We start from the raw sequence: 20149 nt of genomic DNA, 5'->3' as shown, positions 1-20149 counted from the left end.
AATAAAGACTGGGGTTATTCTCAGTGCTCAGACTCAGGACTGACGTTTGGAAATCTGTTTAACCCCTCGTTGGTGGTGTGGTAGTGCAAGAACATTCATCATTATGGTTCTCCGTGTGATTGATATGGTTTCTTACTGGTCCAAATCAAGATTTCACAGCTTTAAATTCTCAGCTAATTGAAGCTGTTTACTATACATGATGCACATGCGAAAAGCAAACTGAACACAACTGAATGCCATATTGCATTAAACCAAACTATGCAAGTTGTTCCTTGTCTTAACCTCTTTGTATTTTTGCATATTTTTTTTGTATGGAACATAAAAACAAAGTCCTACCCACCAGGGTTATTATATAAGTACTTATATATAAGTAATCAATAAAAAAATATAAACTAAACAAAATGTAGAAATGTTTCCTTGGCTGAAATAAGTTTACTATTTATTAAGGTATTAGGTAATATTTATAACAACAAAAACTAATGAAAATGACAAAAGTGCATAACAAAATAGCTACAAATTTTAATAAACTGAGAATATAAAATTAATAACTGGAAATAAATAAAAAACCTGAAATAGGATTAAAGCAAAACCTGAAATTGAAAATTATTAAACCTAAATAGTAATATTTAAAAATAAATAAAAATGTCAAAAGTGCATAATAAAAAAAACTAAAATTAAGCTAAAATAAAAATATAAAATTGCTAACTAAATAAATAAAAACTTGATAAAAAATTTAAACAGAAAATAATTTAAAACTAAATATTTTTTTAAAAAGCAAATAAAAATAACAAAAGTGCATAAAAACAGAAATTAACAGAAAATATAGAAATAAAAGCTAATTCTAAATATTAATAAAACTATAAATAACTGTAAAATAGCACGGTGACTCATGAAAATATATCTACTGTGGTACAGCGAAACCTTTTCCATCATTTCCTCCAGTGCCTGTTCTGTAGCGTCGTCGCTCAGCTCGGATAATAACCAAACATCTGATCAGGTTTCAAGGAGCCACTTGTTGAAACTCTGTGCATTGTTTCAGCTCAAACATTGCTGGGATTTCAGAGTTTCAATGTGCAGATGTTCCCATTGTGCTCGCGCTCCACACCGCATGCTTGAGCAGAAGAGAAGTGATCTCTCGTCCAATCATTCAATCCAGCGCAGGAACAGATGGCCCGATCTGCGTTAAAACACTCGCTCACATTTACACTCTGCATAATAGAATCTGTTTATTTGCAGACACGTTCGAGAGCCACAGACATATTCGTGTGTTTGGGTCTCAGACCAGCTGTCAAACACAGAGGAATGTGTATCGAAACATTCGGATCAAACCCCAAACAAGGTTCTGATGTTTCATGAAAAGACAAAAACTAGCAGTGAAAAAATTCTTTTAGACAGTAACAGAGAGCAGTTGGTCTTTTGATAAAATTATTTATATATATATATATATATATATATATATATATATATATATATATATATATAAGAATATTTTGTATCCATTCTAAGACATTTCTTTAGAATGTTCTTTTCTTTTCTTTTTTTTAAAAGAATGTTCTGAGAACAAAACGTGTGAAGAATTTGAATTCTTGAAAATAATGTTCATAAATAAACTTACACAGTAGAATAAACTCCAATTAAAATTCCAGCATATCATTCTAATATGCTGATTTTATGCTCAAGAAACATTTCTGATTATTATCAATGTTGAAAACAGTTCATATTTTTGTGGAAACAGTGATACACTTCCATTTAAAAGTATGGTATATATTTTTTTATTCATTAAAGATGCATTAAATTGATCAAAAGTTACAGTAAAGACATTCATAATGTTGCAAAAGATTCTATTTCAAATAAATGCTGTTCTTTTGAACTTTCTATTCATCAAAGAATCCTGAAAAATAAATAACTATTCAAAAATATGAGCTATTTTCAACATTGATAATATTCATAAATGTTTCTTGAGCATCAAATCCTCATATTAGAGTGATTTCTGAAGGATCATGTGACACTGAAGACTGGAGTAATGATGCTGAAAATTCAGCTTTGATCACAGGAATAAATTACACTTTACTATATATTCACATAGAAAACATCTGTTTTACATTATAATAATTTTTCCACAATATGTTTGATTAAATAAATGCAGCCTTGGTGAGCAGAAGAGACTTCTTAATAAATCCAAACTTTTCAATACGGCAAACACTCTGGTTTCTCACCAAAAAGCCCAAATGATCTGATCTGCTTTCCACTTTAGTTGGAAATTAGGATAAAAATCTGAGCTAAAGTTGACACTTCAGTGAAACGCACCTGAGAACGCAGTCGGAATAACCCGTTCCTCTTTCCCCTCCAGCTGTGAAGTAAGCACTTGCACAGGAGGCTCAGGATGAGAAGATGGCAGCCATACTGTTTCCACCGGGTCCTGACAGTCTACACCGGTTCACTCGCGAGTCCCTGGCTGGAATCGAGCAGCGGATCGCCGAGGAGGAGGCCCGCAATGCCAAGGAGTACAAGGAGGACCTGGGAGACGTGGAGACGCCCAAGTCCCGGGCTGACCTGGAGGCCGGGAAACAGCTCCCGCGAATCTTTGGAGACATTCCTTCTGGACTGGTGGGCGTCCCTCTGGAGGACATCGATCCGTTTTACTTCCAGAGCAAGAGAGTGAGTGTATCGTCCAGCCTGATCTCAGGAAAATGTGTGTCTATAGCATGCAGTGTGTTTATCGTGCAATTTATACACGAAAATGAGTTTTTACGTGCATATGTTTTTACTGGTGGTGTTTGAGGAGAGATTCCCTGATATGATTGTAAAGCACTATATAAATGCCTCATTCATTCATTCATATGATACACAGTTTCCATGTGCATGATACGCAATTTATTGCTACGCACTCACCACTAATCCTACCCAAACATATAATACATACGTACCCCACACCACTACTAAACCTACCCATTCGTATCATATGCACGCAAACATTTTTCGCGTATAAATTGCACGATAAACACAATGCGTGCTATAGAGACGCATTCAGTGTGACCGGGTTGCCATAGCATAGACCTGTACATGACATAGATGCTATATTATATATGCAGTGTTGGGAACGTTACTTTAAAAAGGTAATTAGTTATAGTTACTCACTACTTGTTCACAAAAAGTAACTGAGTTAGTAACTCAGTTACTCTATAATAAAAGTAACTCGTTACCAGGGAAAGTCACTATTTGCGTTACTGTTAAAAAAAAAGTTGCTATATGTCAAAGAATTTGGATTTTTTTGAGCAGTTTTCACAAGTCAGTTGAAATGAGTAGAACAGCAGGTGTTTGTACATAACTTTCGATATTTATTGCATGTCGACAGACAGCAAGAGGTTTATCCTGCACTTCAAGCATTAACTTTGTAAGAAAAGTAAACAGTTACACCATATAAAGTGCATTTAACTCTAGCAAATTAAATCAACCGCTCTCAACTTTTTATTAAAAGTTTTATTAATAAAGTAAAGGCATAGAACCAGTTTATTTGTAGTGCACTGACAATAGTTTTATATAATTAGTTTATTAATTAAATTAATAAAAAGACAAAAAGACCTTGAGATATGTTTGGTAATTGTACCTGAATGAATTGAAAATTAATTTGCTACATTTCAGATTAATATATTTGTTTTCCTTAAAATTTTAATTAACAGTATCTTAAACACTTTGCAGTTTGAATGTCCTGTATAAACAAAATTACGGAGTATGTTTTTATGTTTCCACTGTTCGATCGCGTCTGCGCCACATATACACACACGCACGCACGCACGCACGCACACAAATGTAAACACTTTGCGACTTTTCGATCGCGCCCGCGCCTCTCTCTCCCTCTCCCTCTCTCTCTCTCACACACATCTCTGTTTAGCTGGTGTGTGTGTGTGTGTGTGTGTGGGGCGCGTGTGCTTTCATGTGTGTAAAAACACTGGCTCTGATTGGCTACCATGAAACACATGACTGTGCCCTAATCATAATCGCTTACCTCGTTATTAACCCACCTCCTCACTAGCTGTGCGAGCCAGGGGTGCGTTCGGATTACACAGTTTATTCAGTCAATGCATAGTAACGCACCACATTTAACGTCCAGTAATGTTAACGGCGTTGTAACGACGGGAAAAGTAATTAGTTAGATTACCTCGTTACTGAAAATATAACGTCGTTACCTAACGCCGTTCTTTTAAACGGCGTTATTCCAAACACTGTATATATGTGACCCTGGATCACAAAACCAGTCACAAGGGTCAATGTATTTATCATCTGAAAGCTGAATAAATAAGTTTTCCATTGATGTATGGTTTGTTAAGATAGGACAATATTTGGTTGAGAGACAACTATTGAAAATCTGGAATCTGAGGGTGTAAAGAAAACGAAACATTGAGAAAATCACCTTTAAAGTTGTCCATTTATGTTCGTGATATGCATTGCACATACAAATATTCGGTATATTATTCCAATTGTATTTGTACTAAATTGTTTATCTATATTATTTACTACTGAATTAATTCATTTTTCTCAACTCGCCAGCCATCTTGGATTAATTTTGTCATGATGCAATTGCATTCTCTGCCTTAAAGTCCCCCTGTGGAGTTTTTTTGTTGTTGTAAATGTTGTTTATGTGTCTATGTGGTGTTTTTAATATTCTTTAAGACAAACCATGTGTAAATCATAAGTCGACACCATTGCTGAGTATTTTCTCCTTAAAACTGCAGTGAACCAAAGACAGTCTCAAAAACACGCTTTGAAATCGCTGGTGTTTCTGACGTCACAAACTACCTTGTAACCAATCAGATCAACGTGTGATCGTCAACCAGTGGATCTCTGAGCTGAGTGAGTGAGTGGAGGCGGGGCTCATTTGCATATTCATAGAACCGCGAATACTAAATGAGGCAAGGGAGTCGAGTTACATTCAAGATATTTTAAGGCATGACGATTTTTTTTCAAGGAAAAAACGTTTAAATATTTAATTCTGGTGATTAAATATGAGTTTTAAAGGATAAAATGATAGACTACACGGGGGCTTTAAGCAAAAATCAGATCTTAGGCAACAAACTTTTGATGATCCCTTAAAATGAATTTCATAAAAGAAAAAAGGGCATACGGCATTAGAACAACAGCAGGATTTCTAACAAGAACCTTTTCTTGTTGCAGTGCAGTGTACCATAGTACGAAAGGTGAAAGTTTGAGTAAAACAGCACAATGTCAGTCAGTAAAGGGCAGCTGATGTATTTGCTACAGGAATAGCAGACCGATGAATAGCATGAGTCAGTGAGCCGTTGTTAATGCGACCGCTGCTGCGCTGGCTTCTCTCGCACACGCTCCTGCCTTCACAAGCAGACAAATCTCCATTTCTATGGATTTCAGCTCAAAGTTTTGACTCAAAACTCCTTTTAAATGCCATTTTCAGTGGGAAAATCTGCCCTGTTTAGACTTTTCTAAGCCGTTAAGAAAGATGAATTGACACTAAACAGGACTCCTTCTATTAAACACCCAAAAGTTTCGCCTCTCCCTTTGATATTTTTGCAAGCCCACAGAGAAAAGAAATCATTAGAAATAAGTTTTGTATTTCTTAAGCCCCATTCGCACAGGATTAGTTGTGCATCCAGATCACATGACCTTACATAACAGCCACATCTAGACAATAATACTCAGACGTCAATGATAATTTAATAAATGTAACTAAAATATATATTGCCTATATCTTGTTAACTTTCAGTGTCCTGATCAAGCTTTTTTTGTTTCCTTTTTTCCTCATTGTCACGATCAAGTTTCGTTTTCATTGTTCCCATCACTGTTTTCCTGAGTTCTTGTTGCTAGTTTGTTTCCATGGTTTCTGATTATGTTGCGCACCTGTTTCTGGTTTCGTTGATTATCCCTGTGTGTATTTAAGCCCTCAGTTCTTTCTGTTCATTGTTCGGTGTCGTTTATGCGGTTGTGCTTGCTTTTGTTACTTGTTTAATCATCCGTCGTCGTGCGATTACTACAGCCACAGCATGACATAAAATCGTCATAAAATGAGATATCATTCAAACACTCAAAATTCATCCTGTGAAAACCATTTTGAAATTGAACATTGCGTTACTATGGAACGGCTTTAAAACTTTTTAGTGGCTCAATTTTTCACGACTTGGTTAGACAAATGGCTTTGATTTCAAATGGCAAAGTCTCTGAAAAAGAAGAATGAGAAGTCAAGTCATTTATTTATATAACACTTTATACTTTTCAATAACATTGTCAATGCTGCAAAGTAAATATGTTCAAAACTCAATTCAGTTCAAATGTTGGTTCTCATCGGACAGTGTCAGTGCAATTAAATTAATTCATATTTAGAATGAGTAATATTAGTAATTAACCCTTTTAAACCCATTAAATCACCATAAACAGGAAAATAACAGTGTTAATGTTGTAAAATTCATCAGTCATGAATCAAATCAATTTCAGCTTTAAAGCAGCTCTGCAGAAGACAATAGAGTTATAATTCAGCTCAGTTAAGTTCAATGTTGATTCAGATCAGTTCCATAATATTGTTGATGTTGCAAAGTTTAATCAATTATAAAACAAATTAAATTCAGCTATATAGCAGCTCTACACAAGACAATAGAGTTATGATTCAGCTCAGTTTAGTGTCAATGTTGAAAAGTTATTTTTTTTTACTTTGTTCAAAACTCAATTCAGCTCAAAACTTTTCTTTCTTATCCGATAGTGTCAGTGCTGTTAATTGCTAATATTACAAAATAATAATTCTTTTAAACCCATTAAATCACCATAAACAGGAAAATATCAGTGTTAATGTTGTAAAATTCATCAATCATGAAACAAAATCAGTTTCAGCTTTAAAGCAGCTCTGCAGAAGACAATAGAGTTATAATTCAGCTCAATTCAGTTCAATGTTGATTCAGATCAGTTCCATAATAGTGTTGATGTTGCAAAGTTAATCAATTATAAAACAAATTAAATTCAGTTATAAAGCAACTCTACACAAGACAATAGAGTTATGATTCAGCTCAGTTCAGTGCCAATGTTGAAAAGTTCAGTTAAAATTTAGCTTGAACTGAACTTTGTTCAAAACACAATTCAGTTCAAAACTTTCGAAGTGAAGTGTCAGTGCTGTTAATTGCTAATATTACAAAATAATAATGTTTTTAAACCCATAAAATCACCATCAGTACGACTAGTGCACTATATTAGAAGTCTTCTGAATTCATCTGACAAAAAGACAGAAATTTAGGTCGTTCACTTAAAAAAACCCTGCTTTTGGCCTTAGGCCTCAATCTCATTCAAAGCCTTGAGAATCTACTAGATAACTCCTTTTGTGTTTTTGAGCAACACGAGGGTGAGTAGATGATGACAGACCTTTCATTTTTGAGTGAACGATCGCCTTAATATCATTACCCATTGTGTTAGATGCATTGTGCGTTTATTTACTTCTTAATGGCGTAAAGCATTGTTTAAAGCTCGGCGGGGTTGGATTTCCCTCTGCCCTCTCTTTCTTGTTGTGTTACTCTCCAAATCTGCTCATGTGGACCTGCAGTTGGCAGATGATATCCCAGAGGAAATGTGAGGAAAGTGGAAACAAACACAGGCAAATATTTGACCTAGATGTTACATAAGAATAGAGAACATAAGGGTGGAGAAAGCAAGATATTTAGAGAGGTTACAAAGGCCACAGCGCTGAGAAAGACGCCGACTTGAGCAAAGACGCCACGCGATGAAAGGGCTTCGTAGCGCTAAAACATGCTGACCCTGAAGCTGCCTGCCTGCAATTATTCTTTGCGCCGTGACTCCTCGCATTATTTATGTGATGGGGAGATGGCGTAAATCGAGGGGGCCATGAATCCTCGGAAACCGAAGGCGTGTTTGTGCAGCGCAGGGAGAGAAAAGCTCAACCGTGGCGACAGACGAGAGTCCCGCGAGAGACCCGACTCTCCCGTTGAGCTCTGTAGAAATGTATTTGCGTGTTGTGTGCACTCCTGAGTATTGCTTCCCGCTTTATCATTATAATTACTGTTTGTTTGAAAAATGCATTGATGTGCTCGTGCAAAAATGGTCCGTGGTAACCGTCGTTTGAAGGAAGGATGCGTTCAATTAATGTATCAAATGATTTCTCAGATTGGAATGATTTCTGAAGGATCATGTGACACTGAAGACTGTAGTAATGATGCTGAAAATCACAGGAATAAATGATATTTTACAATATATTCACATAGAAAACAGCTATTTTAAATTGTAATAATATTTCACATTTTATTGTATTTTGGATCAAATTAATGCAGCTTTCTTGACCAGAAGAGACTCTTTCAAAAACATTAAAAAATCTTACTGACCCCAAATCTTTTATAAAAGTAATCTGGTAACACTTTACAATAAGGTTCATTAGTTAACATTAGTAAATGTATTAAAGCGTAACTCTCGCCAAAATGCAACCTAGGGTAAAAAAAGCATAATTTGAATGGAAACGCCACTTTTAAGTTTGACTGTATTTTCGTTTTCGGTCAAATTGCCTGTTGAATGGGAGTGCTTGGGGCACGACTATGATAGCATTAAAACCGCTATTTTTAAACCACTAAGAAGGCTCGACACAACATGAAACTGTGCTCTCAGTATCACCAGGGGCTCTACACATGAACTCCAGCATTGAGAACAGTGTTTGTGTACACAGAGTTTACTAAAAAGAAAGATTTTGAACAACTCACTGTAGCTGTTGTTGTTTCCGACAGTCGAAATAGTCGATCTCCGAATGCGAATGAACTGACTATGAGGATCCTTTTTCGTGCCCCAAGCACTCCCATTCAAAAGGCAATTTGACCGAAAACGAAAATACGGTCAAACTTAAAAGTGGCGTTTCCATCCTAATTATGCTTTTAAACTAAAGTTTGCCTCGGGTAGATTAACAAATAGACCCTAGGTTGCATTTTGGCGAGAGTTACGCTTTAACTAACATGAACTAACCATGAGCAATACATTTGTTACTGTTTTTGTTAATATTTGTTAAGTTAATAAAAAATACAGCTGTTCATTGTTTCTTAATGTTAGTTCAGAGTGCATTAACTAATGCTAACAAGATTTTAATAAAGTATTAGTAAATGTTGAAATTAACATTAACAAAGATTAATAAATGCTGTATAAGTGCAGTTCATAGCTCATGCTAACTAATGTAGATAACTAATGTTAACTAATGAACCGTACTGTAAAGTTTTACCAGTAATCTAATGCTTTTTTCCTCTGCAAATGTGTTGGAAAGATGCATTTATAATGTACAGTCTCATAATGTATAATGTAATGAACATTGGGCATCATTAATGAAACAGGAGCTGATTTTTGTGTGTGTGTGTGTGTGTGTGTGTGTGTGTGTGTGTGTGTGTGCATATCGTTCAATACACCTTTTACAGGAATTCCTTCTGCTCATATTTCATAAATGTTTGAGGTTCATGTTGTGTTTGATATTAAATGTCACTGGTGCTAACTAACCTTTCTCTTCTTTCTCAACAGACTTTTATAGTACTGAACAAAGGGAAGGCCATCTTCCGGTTTAGTGCCACATCTGCACTCTATATTTTTAGCCCTTTTCATCCCGTTAGAAGAGCATCAATAAGGATTTTAGTACACTCATATCCTTTCTGCTGTGGATTCTGGAAGTCTGCTTTGATTGTGCATGAACGCTATATGACAATACAGTATGAGGATTATAGCAAGATTTCTAAAGCTATACTTTGCATTTTAAAAGTCTAGAGTTTAGACTTTCAGCCTAGACAGAATAGTGCATGAAATAAATAGCTTTGAAACACAAATGATTTCATCTCATATGTTTCTAGATAGCAGTGAGATGAAATGGAGAGCAAATGGAGAAAGTCTGCAATGAAAGCCAGGGATTTCAGTTTGAACTCAAACATTTCTCCCAAAATAAGATTATTTGAGCAATGCGATCCACATAATTATAGAAATGATACTCTTTCATCGTATCCTAACCAGACTTAGTGGATTTCCAAACCAGGATTATTATAGTTAACTCTAATAGTTAAATAGTTCAAACTAAACAGTGCTTGAAAAAAAATTATATATATATATATATACTTTTTTTTTAAACTGTTTAGAAGCATTTCTCACTTTAATTTAGTTTAACTTTATGTACTAAAATAACTGAAACAGAAATAAAAATGAATAATTTTTTTTTAAAAACACAACAAATTTACTACATTTAAAAAATGAAAACAGAAAATATAATAATAAAAACGAATTCAAAATATTAATAAAATCTCTAGTGATACTAAAATAGCACTGTTCCAAACTTCTGTGCAGTGTGACACAATAACAGCCAATTACATTTGATGTTTTTATGTTCAACCAATGAGATTCCACGGTGGGCGGAGCCACTGAACAATCGATCAGTCCAGTTGCTCGGTGCATTATTGCACTGCACCTGGTTCGGACGCAGTGTTTCTGATAGACTCATGTCTATTTATATTCCTCCTAAAGACTTTTAAGAGAAACATCTGGCACAAAGTTGAATGTTGACAACCATATACACTTCCCGCCAGCTTCTCGTCTCTCTGTCTGACATTCAAAAGCTATGCCAAGTATGAGGGTTGTTTGAACAAAGCCAAGTTCAGATGTCTGTGTTTTCCCAAAGCTCAGTCCTGCTATAAATATCCAGCAGCTCGGCCCGAGGTGTTAAGGAACATTGGGCTCGTGGACACTTTGCTGTTGTGGAGTTGATAAGCAGGTGAAGAGGGTTTGGGTGGAGGTGTTTCGCCGGTCGACTGCACCTCTCCTTCACCTCACACCCCTTTTAGAGTCGGACAGGCCGCCGAACGCCCAGCCGGCCCGTATCGGTCTGAGTGGCGCCTCGTCTGATAGAAAGCTGCACATACTTCACTGAAGTATTGCCTAAAGCAGGGCTTTTCAATCTCTTCAATCCCCCAAATATGATCATCCACGTGTGAGGAAACCTCATCCTAAAATCTAAAAAGCAGCTGTATATTTTCATGTATTAAGACCCAATTTTTACTGTGACAAATTATAAATTTGGAAAATATTATTTGGAAAATTTATTTTTATATATAAATTATATTTATTTATTTATTTTATTTGTTTATATAATCTATTTACATATATTTTTTATTATTTATTTATGTATTTTAGTATAATTTCTATTATTTATTTATTTGTGTATTTATTTATTTAGTTTAATATAATTTTTAAAATGTATTTATTTATTTTATTCTTATGTTTATTATTTATTTTATTATATTTATATATGTGTTTATGTGTGTCTATATATATATATATATATATATATATAAATATATATATATATATATGTATATATATGATTTATTTTATAATACATTTATTTATTCATTTTAATCTATTTTTCATTTAATATAATTTCTTATTATTTATTGATTACTTTTTTGATTGATTTTATTCTCATGTTTCCTATTTACTTGTTTATTTTATATATTTATATACATTAATTATATTTATTTATTATTTATTCATTTTTTTATTTACTTATTTTAATTAATTTATTTGTTTATATATTTTTAATCTGTATTTTTATTATTTATGTATTTATTTTATTCTAATTGTATTATATATTTATTTTAATCTATTTTTTTATTTAGTTTAATTGTATTATTTATTTATTTTTTACACTCTTTTCCTCTAAGCTTTCCCTCGGCTCCTCTAGCGCTCCGTTACGGCCTCAGTTTGAAAGCCCCTGGTCTGAAGCACGACACACACACTCTAGAGTCAGTGTGTTGAAGGGCAGGCGGCACCTGTGACGACCCATACGAGTGTGTGATGCACTGGAGCGGTTCAATGTGTTCACTTTCAGGCGCCCACACAGACGGCACACATCCGTGCTAATAGCAGATTTCCCGAGAGAGCCGAAGCCAGGAAACATGTTTGATTAACCAGTGGCACAAGAGCGCATTCATGCGACGCAAACTCCGAGAGAGAGAGGGTCAAACGACACGCTGAAGTGATTGGGCTCATTAGAAAAATCTCAAAATCAGGCGGCGATCAAACGCAGCCTATCAGAGAGGGAAACAGCCACAAAACAAGACATCGGCTGACACGGAGACTCCCGAGGCTTTTCCCAGAGCTGACAGGCTGTTGTAGCGTATCACTGAACTCAGAAGATTGAGAGTTCAGCACTCGAGATAACTAACTAACAGATGCGACTCAACAAGTTTCAGTTTGTCTGTTCACAATGAAAGCGACGATCTTAGCCAATCAGAACATGCTTGATGTTTAATAGACAGCACTTTAGACCAATGAGAGTTATCTGTGGGCGGAGCTACCCGGCAACAATGCAGGATTAAGAAAAAAAACTAATGGAAATGTCAGATTCATTGGGATGTGTGCAGTATCTATCTATCTATCTATCTATCTATCTATCTATCTATCTATCTATCTATCTATCTATCTATCTATCTATCTATCTATCTATCATCTATCTATCTATCTATCTATCTAGGGTTTTGCGATGCGATGTTCTTTTACCGTTTGGGATGTCTTTGTTCACAATCACGACTTGCTCTGGAAAAGGCAAAAAGGAGCTGAGACGCAAGAGAATAATACATTTATAGGACGAATATTTAACCTTTTAACCATAATTACACTCATTACTGTCCATTTAAAAGCCATAGAGTGAAAATTGTTCATAAGACGAATCTGAGACGTATCAATCCTTCACCATCAGAAGTGAAATATCGACTCACAGATTAAAGTTCAAGGCGAGATGCTGTAAAGCATTCGACGTTAGGAAGTTGTAGGCATGATTAGTGTGAATTACAAGCATACATGCACTTCTGAAAGTGTAAGAGACCAAAATAAAACATTGTAGGCGTTCGTCATTAAAGGACTGTATTTCCAGTCCCACGATTCCTTCGCTGAACTGTAATTTTCATCGTCGTGTAGAAGAAAAAGCCGCTGTCATTTACAGTTATGAGCTCGCAGACGTTCACAGCTGTAATGAAACCCTGTCATGAAAACGTCCAGAGAAAGTTTTAATGAGAAGTTTTATTTCTCAATGATCTCTTACATATGTAATGCTCAACTGTTCATAAAATACTCACTTGAATGGCAAAATAATGTCCATCAGACTCTTATATCTTCAAGGCACATTCACAACAACAACGATAATTATGATGATAACAATAACTATATAAGACGATATCATTCTGTTTACTATAAGCGCTGCAGTTTATGTCGTCTGTCTCTTTAAATGCTCCAGCTTTTTAAAGCAGGAAGGATTCTGATTGGCTGTCAATGTTTTTATCGTTCATCAATTCGTATTGAAAGTGATTTGGATTTGGATATTGGTGTGAACGGGCCTTTAAGACACATTTTTGACGGTAAAAACAGACACTAATGTATTAATAGAGCAGTACATGACATGTATAGAGCTATACCGTGAATGAGGAGCAGCTCAGATCATTTGATGAGAAATGTGTGAGTTCATACTGAGATTTCTGACTTCTGATTGTCTTGAGCCCAGATTGAGATTATTGAGACTCTTAGAGGATACACACACGAGACTACAGGAGTCACACACATCTGAGAAGCTAAAGTCTTCATTTGCTCTCCATCTAATCTCATCAAGGTCTAGGAAAAAAATGTCTTTGGAAAAAGAAAACTGATTATTTTCTTATTTTTAGGGAGGATTGTAGAAGCATGTTTGCCTGTTTTTCTTAACTGGTTCTACTTTATTCAGTCTTTTCATTATGTGCACTATTCTGACCAACTGTTGCTTCATGGCCATGTCTGAACCAGCGCAGTGGGCCAAATACGTCGAGTGAGTATCGTTCCCTTCTTCTTTCCCAGCGTTCCTGTCCTTCATCCTTATTCCTGTCCTCTCTCTCTCTGTGTATTGACCTCTGACCTCTGACCTCTGAAATGTGCCCTATTTGTTCTGATGTAAAGCTTTGCCAGGTGTTTGTTGACTTGTCCACCTCGATTAGCAAGTAAGTTAATGATCAGACTGACCCGGAGCCATGATGTCGATAACTGCACCTCATCATAAACATAAACTAGCACCAGATAGTTTCATTAAAGGGAATGTTGTCAAAGGAATGTGAAATGCATTTATAAAAGAAATTAATAATTCTCCAATTGGCCAATAAAAGAACATTTTTTTAAAGAACATGGGTTAAATTCAATCTACAGTATCTATCTATCTATCTATCTATCTATCTAATGTATTTTTGTCCATCCATCCATCTTTCTGTCCATCTATCCATCTATCCATCCATCAATCTTTCTATCTTTCTATCTTTCTATCTTTCCAACCATCCATCATCCATCCATCCATCCAACAATCTTTCTATCTTTCCATCCATCATCCATCCATCCATCCAACAATCTTTCTATCTTTCCATCCATCATCCATCCATCCATCCATCCATCCATCCATCCATCCATCCATCTTTCTATCCATATATCCATCTATCCATCCATCAATCATTCTATTTTTCTATCTTTCCAACCATCCATCATCCATCCATCCATCCATCCATCATCCATCCATCTATCCATCCATCAATCTTTCTATCTTTCTATCTTTCTATCTTTCCAACCATCCATCATCCATCCATCCATCAATCCAACAATCTTTCTATCTTTCCATCCATCATCCATCCATCCATCCAACAATCTTTCTATCTTTCCATCCATCATCCATCCATCCATCCATCCATCCATCCATCTTTCTATCCATATATCCATCTATCCATCCATCAATCATTCTATTTTTCTATCTTTCCAACCATCCATCATCCATCCATCCATCCATCATCCATCCATCTATCCATCCATCAATCTTTCTATCTTTCTATCTTTCCAACCATCCATCATCCATCCATCCATCCATCCATCCATCCATCCAACAATCTTTCTATCTTTCCATCCATCATCCATCCATCCATCCATCCAACAATCTTTCTATCTTTCCATCCATCATCCATCCATCCATCCATCCATCCATCCATCCATCTTTCTATCCATATATCCATCTATCCATCCATCAATCATTCTATTTTTCTATCTTTCCAACGATCCATCATCCATCCATCCATCCATCCATCATCCATCCATCCATCCATCCATCCATCCATCCATCCATCCATCCATCCATCAATCTTTCCATCCATCCATCCATCCATCCATCCATCCATCAATCTTTCCATCCATCAATCCATCCATCCATCCATCCATCCATCAATCTTTCCATCCATCCATCCATCCATCCATCCATCTATGATTAGATGTATGACCTGTAGATGTATCATTCTCTCGGCCGCTGTCTCTCAGTGTTTCTCTGCTTGTCTGTTGTGTTGCGCGCTCATGTCTAGATGTCAGTCTAGCCATTGTGCGGTGTGTCTGTCAGTTGATCTGCTTGTCTGTCTCTCGGTTTGTGTGTCCATCATCTCCAGCTTCAGTAAAGGCCCCAGCAACCCCAGCAGAAGTCAGCCCATGCGTACGTACATCCAAGTGGATAGACCGGATTTATCCCATGTTTTCCCATGCAGCTCACACAGTTTGAGATGAATGTGACCTACAGTGTAAGTAACTGTAGGAAACGAGGCTTGTGCTTGTAGAGAAGCACGCAGACCTTTAATGAAGACCCCTCTCGTGACGTTCTGCACCGTGACTCACTAGTGAGCCGAGCATCTGATGTCTTCATGTGAGGAGGTGTTAAAGCATGTCGCATGCGACGACAACACCTGTTTTTGAAGCGAGTGAAGTCGTACCTCTCAGCACCCCTTGAAGAGATTCACACATCAAATTTACAGTTACGCCACATACAATGACCACAGAAAGTATCGGAAACATTTTGAACACTTTAATCACACTTCTACATTTGTGAATGTCTTTGCTATAGATAGGGCCTAAAATTAAAGGAATAGTTCACTTAAAAATGAATATTCTGTCATCATTTACCCATTCACCCTCAAGCTGTTTCAAACCTGTATGAAATAATATCTTCTACTGAACACAAAAGAAGATATTTTAAAGAAAGTGGGACCAAACAGTTGATGGACCCCATGAACAAATACTATTGTAAGTCAATGGGGTCCATCAACTGTTTGGTTACCCACTTTCTTTAAAATATCTTCTTTTGTGTTCAGTAGAAGATATAAATTTATACAGGTTTGAAACAATTTGAGGGCGAGTAAATGATGACAGAATTAAAAATTTTGAGTGAATTATTCCTTTAACACTTGACAAGCGGCGTTGGCGAGTCACCAGTTTTATGAATTCTAGCAATGGACTGTTCTGAAAACATGAACGTAAACGAATGTGAACGCTGCTCGGGACAGTCGACGGGTCATCTTGCACAGAAAGCCGTGTCTCAGACAGACTTCTTACACTTGAACGGACATATTCACACAAATTTATGTCAAAAAATATCCTAGTAAACACAGTCGGTTATGGCTTGAGTGAACTGTATGCAAACAGGAACATTTAGCATCTCACGGACAGGCCCAGATGGGAATCTACAGACTTTATATGCATCTTCCTACTGAATTTGGAGAAAAATCTATGGAATTCTGGGATTCACACAATATATAGAAAATCAAACTAAGAATGCTTCTCTTTTATTGGTAGGTGAAGCATAAATGAGTGAATCAAAATTCATAACTTGGCGAGTCAGTTATGAATTCTAACAATGGACTGTTCTGAGAACATGAACGCTAACGAATGTGAACGCTGCTCGGGACAGTCGACGGGTCAGCTTGCACAGAAAGCCGTGTCTCAGACAGACTTCTTACACTTGAACGGACATATTCACACAAATTTATGTCAAAACATATCCTAGTAAACACAGTCGGTTATGGCTTGAGTGAACAGAAACAGTTGATAAAGACAACACACGTGTGTCAGCATCAGTATATTGGATCCGTGCATTCGCTCTTAAAGTGACAGTAACCTAATATTCCTGCTCTCTGTGTTTTAATGTTAATCAAAAGGACAAAGAAAGAAATCACTCTCTGCTCTTGACTGAATAACTTTTGAAATTTTAATAAGTTTCATTTATTAGTGAAGACTATCTAGTGTTATTTTACATTTGATTACTTTATTCAATGTCTCTACCTGAAAATTAGAAATGTTGCATTGGCGACTATCTGAAATAAGTCCTAAAATTACTAAAACTAAAATTAAAAGAAATGAAAATGCATAAAAATGACAAAGATTAAGCTACATTCACAAATATTAATAAATGCTATAATAATATATAACTAAAATAACTGCTATATAGACAGGGCCTAAAACTAACTTTTAGCCACACCTGCCAATGGCTGGTGACTTTATGGGAAAATTTACTGCCCATAATTAATTTTTAATGCCATAAAACACCAAATTTATGGCACCAAAATTTTAGATACCACAGATAAAACTACTCGCCTAACTGATATAACTTTAAAGCATTATTTAAGACATGTAATGGTAGTTTATTTACATTTTTTAAGTTTTTCATATAATATTTTATTTCAGCTTTATTCCAATTAATCAGTCACTTAGATATTTGTATTCTTTAAATGATAATTTTTTAATTAATTAGCAATTAATAGTTAACCATAACAAAACGGCTATATACAGTATCTGCGAATGTAAACGCTAAATAAATATCGCGTGAATTGATATCTTGCTGTATAATCCAATGACATTCATATTTTAAAAGTGTAGCTAAAGTGTGTAAATACATTTTGCGGTCACTGTATGCAAACAGGAACATTTAGCATCTCACGGACAGGCCCAGATGGGAATCTACAGACTTTATATGCATCTTCCGCACTGAATTTGGAGAAAAATCTACGGAATTCTGGGATTCACACAATATATAGAAAATCAAACTAAGAATGCTTCTCTTTTATTGGTAGCTGAAGCATAAATGAGTGAATCAAAATGTTTTAGAAATGGGAAGCAGACGTGAGGAGCTTTGTGAAGGAAAGCCGTTCCAATTCTTCGGAACTCTGTAGAACTTTCTTCGGAACTCTGTAGAACTTTCTTCGGAACTCTGTAGAACTTTCTTCGGAACTCTGTAGAACTTTCTTCGGAACTCTGTGGCTGTAGATTCCGTGTGGGTCTGAATGATAGTGATGCGAATTAAAAAAAATGCACGTTTACACATGTGATGAGAGGTATGATACAAAGCGAAGTGAGATTTGACTCACGGATACACTGAGCCGAGTGAAACCGAGGAATAAACCAGCTTTGCACTCCAGAATGCTGCATCTTTCATCTCTCCGCTGGAGGGTCTCTCGCTCTGATGGTCAAAATGACGCGCTGGATTTCAATGGCCGTTCTTGTCTTGATGACCACCAGATCATCAAGCTTCGACTTGTCATTCATGTCACACGGGCTGCCGGACCGTGAATGTGCTTCACACCATGTGTGTGTCCTGTGTCCGTCATGATCTGTCAGTGTGGGGTTTTCTTCCATTCCTCTCAGTCTGAACTCCTGTCCATCCCTTCGTTCTGTCTTCCGCCCAGGTACACGTTCACTGGCATTTACACCTTCGAGTCGTTGATAAAGATCCTGGCGCGGGGTTTCTGCATCGGGCCCTTCACCTTCCTGAGGGACCCGTGGAACTGGCTGGACTTCAGCGTCATTGTTATGGCGTAAGTTATCATTTCCTGCATTTTGTCAAATAAATGACCTCTTTGACCCCTCCATGCGCAAGTCACCCTAAAAACAAAGAGAGATATTATTAATTTCACTTAATATCACTATATCATCCAAAAATAGACATTAGCACATCACTACACTGTTTATTATACGAAGTTGTAAATAAAATAAAAACTATTTCAGTCTTTCACGTTTAATTCGATGATTATTTGTGAGATTTATATTCAAAAATTGTTTAAAGTAAATTCTACAGCAAATGTTTGTCAGTGTATGGTTTTGCTCTGGATTAGACCCTAAAAACATAAAAAACTATTATTTTATAAAAAAGAGAGAAATTATTATTTTATCAAAAAAATAGACATTACCAACATTATTGCACTGTAAAAATATTTTACAATGTTGTAAATAAAACAAAGATTATTAAAGTTTGTTTAAAATATACTATTTTAGTCTTTCTACCTCAAAATTTAACGTTAAATTCAATGTTACTTGCCGTTTTGTTGTAATTATTTGTGAGATTTATTTTTTAAATTGTTTAGAAGTATATTTTTTTTCAGTGTATAATTTTACACTGGATTAGACCCTAAAAACTAAAATAAAATATTATTTTTACTATATTATCTAATTATTGCACTTAAAAAAAATATTTTGTAATTTTGTACGTTGTAAATAAAAATGATTGGAGTACGTTTTACAGGAAAATACTATTTCAGTCTTTCTACATCAAAATTTTACATGTAATTAAATTGCTGTTTTCATTGAAATTATTCGTGAAATAACTTTTTAAATAGTTTTAAAGTAATTCCTATTCTAATTTTTCTTTTCAGTGTTTGACTACTCTGGATTAGACCCTAAAAAATCATTATTATTTTATTCAATTCAGTATATTATCTAAAAATAGACTAGATTATGATTTTCCATTACCGTAATAACGATTGGCTGCTGTAGGACGCAGAGCAACAGAGATAATAATGAAACAATAAAAGCTGATGCTGTTATTTTCAACAGGCTGTAATAATCTAATCTCAAGCGCTTGACCCGTCAATGATAGAACTGAGGAAGGAAAGACGTCCATATTTGTGATTAATTGTTATGAGGGGTTGCGTGTAGAGGAGCGCGAGCACTTACCCCGTCCTTGACCCGAATCCCAAAACACACGTCGCCATGGCAACTGAGGTGAGCATGCATGTGGACCGATTCCCGGGAGTCGAGCATCATATCGATGTGTCACTGAGTGCCGTTCACATCCAATAATCTCATTCTCACCTCAGTTACTGGCTTGTTCACTTAAAAAGAACATTTCAAATCTGAAATATCCTGGGGAATAAACTTTTAAAGATGCCTATGCATAGACAGAAATAGTAAAAGTTATTTTTTAATATTGTTTTTCTTGTTTTTAGTCTCATAGAAGGCTTTAGAATATGGTGCATATATATGTATATATATATATAGTGCATATTTTTACTAACATTTATTATAAATATAAAATACA

The 20149-nt window shown here is 35.7% G+C and overlaps 1 protein-coding gene across 1 annotated transcript in view; it reads left to right on the top strand.

Moving 5' to 3' along the window:
* Nucleotides 1-20149, top strand: part of scn5lab (sodium channel, voltage gated, type V-like, alpha b) — a 153213-nt gene that overhangs the window by 23193 nt on the left and 109871 nt on the right. The window contains exons 2-5 of the mRNA XM_084102657.1: nt 2351-2658; nt 9511-9629; nt 13733-13822; nt 18522-18650. Coding sequence (XP_083958783.1) covers nt 2392-2658; nt 9511-9629; nt 13733-13822; nt 18522-18650 — 605 coding nt within the window. The 5' untranslated portion in view covers nt 2351-2391. The remainder of the gene's footprint in view (nt 1-2350; nt 2659-9510; nt 9630-13732; nt 13823-18521; nt 18651-20149) is intronic.

Source organism: Abramis brama (assembly GCF_963993115.1).
Source record: "Abramis brama genome assembly, chromosome: 24".
Classification (NCBI taxonomy): Eukaryota; Metazoa; Chordata; class Actinopteri; order Cypriniformes; family Leuciscidae; genus Abramis; species Abramis brama.
This window is presented reverse-complemented; position numbering and strand designations above follow the sequence as displayed.